The 5,621-nt window shown below is 40.1% G+C and overlaps 1 protein-coding gene across 1 annotated transcript in view; it reads right to left on the bottom strand.

Annotated features, from left to right (window-relative positions):
- LOC107686811 (tripartite motif-containing protein 16-like) overlaps nt 1–3,049 on the bottom strand; it is a 10,340-nt gene extending 7,291 nt beyond the window's left edge. Inside the window, exons 1-3 of the mRNA XM_016483938.1 lie at nt 2,498–3,049; nt 2,385–2,451; nt 1,950–2,045 (exon numbers count right to left, since the gene is read on the bottom strand). Coding sequence (XP_016339424.1) covers nt 1,950–2,045; nt 2,385–2,451; nt 2,498–3,003 — 669 coding nt within the window. The 5' untranslated portion in view covers nt 3,004–3,049. The remainder of the gene's footprint in view (nt 1–1,949; nt 2,046–2,384; nt 2,452–2,497) is intronic.
- Nucleotides 3,050–5,621: the final 2,572 nt, after the last annotated feature.

Below are 5,621 nucleotides of genomic sequence, written 5' to 3'. Positions count from 1 at the left end.
TAACAAGAGGGTAACAAGGGATCACTTTAAATTACAGCTCGTGGATGTTACACTTACACAGTAACTACACGTAACAAGAAGGTAACAAGGGATCACTTTAAATTACAACCCGCAGATGTTACATTTACACAGTAACTACACGTAACAAGAGGGTAACAAGTGATCACTTTAAATTACAGCCCACGGATGTTACAGTTACACAGTAACTACACGTAACAAGAGGGTAACAAGGGATCACTTTAAATTACAGCCCACTGATGTTACAGTTACACAGTAACTACACGTAACAAGAGGGTAACAAGGGATCACTTTAAATTACAGCCCACTGATGTTACAGTTACACAGTAACTACACGTAACAAGAGGGTAACAAGGGATCACTTTAAATTACAGCCCACTGATGTTACAGTTACACAGTAACTACACGTAACAAGAGGGTAACAAGGGATCACTTTAAATTACAGCCCGCGGATGTTACAGTTACACAGTAACTACAACTAACAAGAGGGTAACATGGGATCATTTTAAATTATAGCCCGGGGATGTTACAGTTACACAGTAACTACACGTAACAAGAGGGTAACAAGGGATCACTTTAAATTACAGCCCATGGATGTTACACTTACACAGTAACTACACGTAACAAGAGGGTAACAAGGGATCACTTTAAATTACAGCCCATGGATGTTACACTTACACAGTAACTACACGTAACAAGAGGGTAACAAGGGATCACTTTAAATTACAGCCCATGGATGTTACACTTACACAGTAACTACACGTAACAAGAGGGTAACAAGGGATCACTTTAAATTACAGCCCACGGATGTTAGACTTACATAGTAACTACATATAACAAGGGTGTATGTTTGCATAGTAGTTAAGAAAAATGTTGTAGTTCATTTTATTCTACTTGCCTCGAACCACATATGGAAGTTCAAGTGTACCATCAGCACTACAGCACTACATTACATCAAAAAACATCAATTATACAGTAGATATACATGTGTTGTGTATTATGATGTTATATTTATATGTTATATCCTGGGAGCAGCTGGAAACAGGTAATGTACTTTTCCACTGTATTGCACCTCGACGGTACAATGCTGCTGACGGACTCGCTGCTGAGATGACCATATGCATCAGGTAAATTTTCATTTGGAAATTTCTAAACCAAATCATAGCAGAAACTCATTAAATAATTTTCCCATACTTTATAATCTCCATGATCCCACATAAAGAAACACTAGTAAATACTATAGCATATATTCTTAACTAAACTCTGGTAAAAATGTATAAAGACTATGGTGGACTATTAAACTTTACTATAATTACTAAATGATAGCCTACTATAGTATACTACAGTTTACTATTTGTATCAGTCATGTAAGATATAGGTTGTAATAATACAATAAGTACCCAGTACATAGTGTAAAAATATATTGCATCATATATTTTGTGTTATTACAATAAGGCAACTTCTAAATCATAATATTGTTGCCTAACACAGTAGGTCATGCATACCACGTAATCTTAGAATAGTTACACCTTACTTATGAAATACTAACAGTATAAATACTTTTAATTTTCCAAGTCATTACCCCCTTATCCCCCAAACATTGCACATTGTTTCCGTTTACCTACACGTACGTACAGCTGTAAGTTATGCTTACGCAGAAAATTTCGATCTGTGTGTCATACATACCACGTAATTTCAGAATAGGTGCCCTTTAGTTATAAAATACTTACAGTATAAATGCTTTATAATTTCGCAGGTTATAACCCCCTTATTCCCCAAACATTGCATATTATTCCCTTATATCTACGAGTAGGTACTGTGGAGGTACTTTTTAGTTACAAACAGGTACGCTGTAAATTCTGTTTAATTGCGCGGTACATTGCGGGCTGTAATCTAAAGCGTTACCAACTTCTCTTCTTCTCCAGACTCACCTTATGAGACTCCACAGCCTCTCTCAGCTGCTGAAGATCTTTCTCTCTCTGCTGGATTCTCTGCTGGAACGTCTTCTGCGTCTCCTTCAGCTGCTTCTGCAGGACAAATGACAGTAAATATTACAGAAAACTACTGGCACTAAATCATCATGTGAACAGATTAATCCAGTAAAAGTGGAACTGATAATAATGGCTGTAGGTTCAAACTCCAGAAGGGATGATCGTTTACCACCATCGTACATGAATTAACATGAAGATTAAGGCCTGTTTCACACTACAAGAGTAAGTATTATAAAGGTGAAACTGACACAGACGTAGAGCTTCAAATTGAAAGTGTTTCTGTGTTTTGTGTAATTAAGCTTTGACTCTATACAGAAATAAACAGACTATTGGATCACTACACTGAGTATTAACTTGATCGCTAGTATTAATCACCTGTTTCTCTGTCCTCTGTGCTGCAGCTGATACAGTGTCGTGGTTTTTATGCTGATTACAGAACCGGCTTTCTGACAAGATGCGCATTAAATATCGCATGCGATTTATCGTGCAGCCCTAATTTCTGGTCAGTGCGACAGAAAACCTCAAGGACCTTCTCATGTTTCTGGCAGATCATCTCCTGCAGTCGTCCAGTGGCATCAGTCACTTTGTGTCTCTTTCCTCTAAACCAACTCTCATGTTGTTCGAGGTGATTCTGACAGTAAGAGTTCAGACACACCAGACAGGACTTGACGGCTTTGTATTTTCTTCCAGTACAGACGTCACACTGCACATCTCCAGCTCCAGCTCCAGCATAACAGTCAGCGGGTAGTATAGTCTTCTTCAGTTTCTCCACCATTTCAGCCAGCATGGTGTTTCTAGCTAAAGCAGGTCTTGGACTGAAGGTCTGTCTGCACTGAGGGCAGCTGTAGACTCTCTTCTGATCCTCCTGATCCCAGCAGTCTGTAATACAGCTCTTACAGTAACTGTGTCCACACTGGATGGTCACTGGATCCTTCAGGAGATCCAGACACAACGGACATGAGAGCTCATCCTGAGAAAATCTGGCTTCTGCCATTTTACTGCATGAATACAGAGACGCAACACACAACAGCTCAACTACACTTTCACTTTCTTTTTCCCTTAAGTCATGTGATTCCTGTTTCCCGGTTCTGTGTTTGAGAGACGTGTGTAAAACAGGCGTGTCTGCGAGTCTGTAAAGCTTGAAATGTCTACTAGATGTCAGTCTCAGACAAACACTCAAAGAATACAAGTTACAGAAAAGCAGGACAACAGCCTTAAAAACGTGACCAGCCACCATCCACTGTTAGGCAATGCTGAGTAGATTAATAACAAATTGTAGTCTGTTACTGATTACAGATTATATGATGAAAACTGAAGTTAGTAACAATTTAGGTTACTCGTTTTATTTTTATTTATTCTGACTACTTTTTCGATTACTTTTTTTTTTTTTTAATCAAACTTGTTTGAAACTTAGCATTAAACGTACCATTTCAGTCAGGTACACTTTGTCAAAGTATATTTATTACAATAAAGAAAAACAATCATAGCGACGAGAACCCTTTACTAGATTAGACAGATCCCATAGATTTTTGAGCATCTAAAATGTCCTTAAGTCCAGGACGAACATAACGTTCGTATGTGACAGAAGACCATCGTCCAAGACATAGGTCATCAACCGTGCTCCTGGAGACCCACTGTCCTGCAGAGTTTAGCTCCAACCCTAATCAAACACACCTGAACCAGCTAATCAAGATCTTCAGGATCACTTGAAAAGTCACAGGTCAGGTGTGCTGAAGCAGGTTGGAAATAAACTTTGCAGGACGGTGGGTCCCCAGAACCAGGGTTGAAGACCTATGGTCCAAGAGCTTTCATTGTGGCAGAGGCCGCTGATATGGCTGCTCCGATCCGAAAGGAGTGAGTCATGTATTGCTCTGGTGGGAGGCCACAAGATTGGCAGACCAAACGGAGATGAGTGGCAAACCAGGATCTGGACATGGCTTTTTTTCTCCTCAGTGATGAATAGAGGTTCATCGGGATGAGCATGAGGGCGAAAACTCAGATACCGGGACATGGAATAAAAAGGGCAAAAAACTGTATTAGTATGAGCAATGACAACTGGAATACCTTTAGATTCTTTGTCAGACTTTGAATGTTTAAGGAAGATGGGGGAAACAACTTGTCAAAAGTGACATCAGACACTGTGAGAACGTGAGAGTGATCGAAATTATTATTGCGTGTAGTGAATTCACCAACCCTGAGAAAGCCATGAAAAGTACAAAGGAAAACGGCTTCTAAAAGTGAATCCACATAAGGACTGAAGCACCCCTGTCTCAGTTTAACAACCAGTTTTTTTATTACGAGATAGAAAGTAAGAGGAAGGCGTTTGTCTTTGCCTCTTGGCACTTTTTTTTTGAGACCATCGAGGAGCAGACGGATAGATGGATGCTCCAAAAGACTGCAGACGGATGGATCCAAGCATCTGCCTGAAACCTGACTTTTAATGGAGGAGGGCTGCAATTTTTGTGCTAAATGACAGTGTATTATATATGAACATACAATAGCAATATTAACAGGCAAAACAGAAACTGAAAAGGTTGGGCAAAAGGTAGAAAATCGAATCCAAGCAGAGTCATACATTTTTAATGTAAATTTGGCTAGACTTGATCTCATGTACAGTGAAGCTGCCGAAAGATAAGACTGCAGAGTGGTGTTTAGTCGAGGACAGTCAGGGCGAATGCTGGGCAAGGCAGGCACATAGTTTTGGCATCTGGGCACATAGTTTTGAACTCCTGAAATTTAAAACGAGACAGACAGTCAGCTATTTTGTTATCGAGGCCAGGTATGTGAGCAGCGTGGAATTGCCAATTGCCAATAATGCATGTCCACATTAGACTCCTCAAAAAAAATTGAATGAAGGGAACTAATTGTTTTCTGTTTTCTGGACCACTGATTGCCCCAAAGAATGCAGGCTATGACGACAGGATATCATTCTAACAGCGCTGTTGATAGTGTGTTAGTAGGAAGAGTCGACAATTCCTTTGGCCAAGTGCTTGCAAACCAACGATTATTGAAAAAACCTCCGAATCCGATTGAAAGAGTGGCGTCAGTAAAGAAACTGAGGTCGATAGAAGATACTAAATCGTTGTAAAAAAAAAAAGAAATCCTGTTCCACCCTTCACATAGAAGAGACCAAAAATGCAGCTTGGATTTGCAGCCTGAATCTAATTTCATAGAATCATGCAATTTCTCGACTGTTTTTGATATATCAATAAGTCTAGAAATGGAAGCGTCAGCGCAAGTTCTGTCAGGAAGACTCCAATGCCACGTCATTCATTCATACTAACAGGTCTGACCAATCACTGCTTGACACCTGGAGTATGTAAGTACTGAACTGTCTGTTTCATTTTCGCAGTTGACGATGCTGACGTTCCCCTCCATCCTCCCCACCACCACCAGGTTGGCCCTGTCCATCCACAGGGATGCTGCAACAGCCGAACGTAAGTCTAACAGAGAATTATATTTTTTTACGCCATTGAACTCCGAAGAGGTACCACTGAGACGGATGAAGCGTCATGATTTTAAAAGCATTGACGATGTCGGCTTTGCCCAGCCAAGCGCCCTTACCAGCTGTTTTAATGAACTGAATGGCATTATCTGCTGAAGCATAAAACA

This window comes from Sinocyclocheilus anshuiensis, unplaced genomic scaffold (assembly GCF_001515605.1).
Source record: "Sinocyclocheilus anshuiensis isolate Anshui unplaced genomic scaffold, SAMN03320099.WGS_v1.1 scaffold601, whole genome shotgun sequence".
Classification (NCBI taxonomy): Eukaryota; Metazoa; Chordata; class Actinopteri; order Cypriniformes; family Cyprinidae; genus Sinocyclocheilus; species Sinocyclocheilus anshuiensis.
The sequence above is the reverse complement of the archived record's forward strand: the minus strand, read 5'-3'. Positions and strand labels throughout refer to the sequence as shown.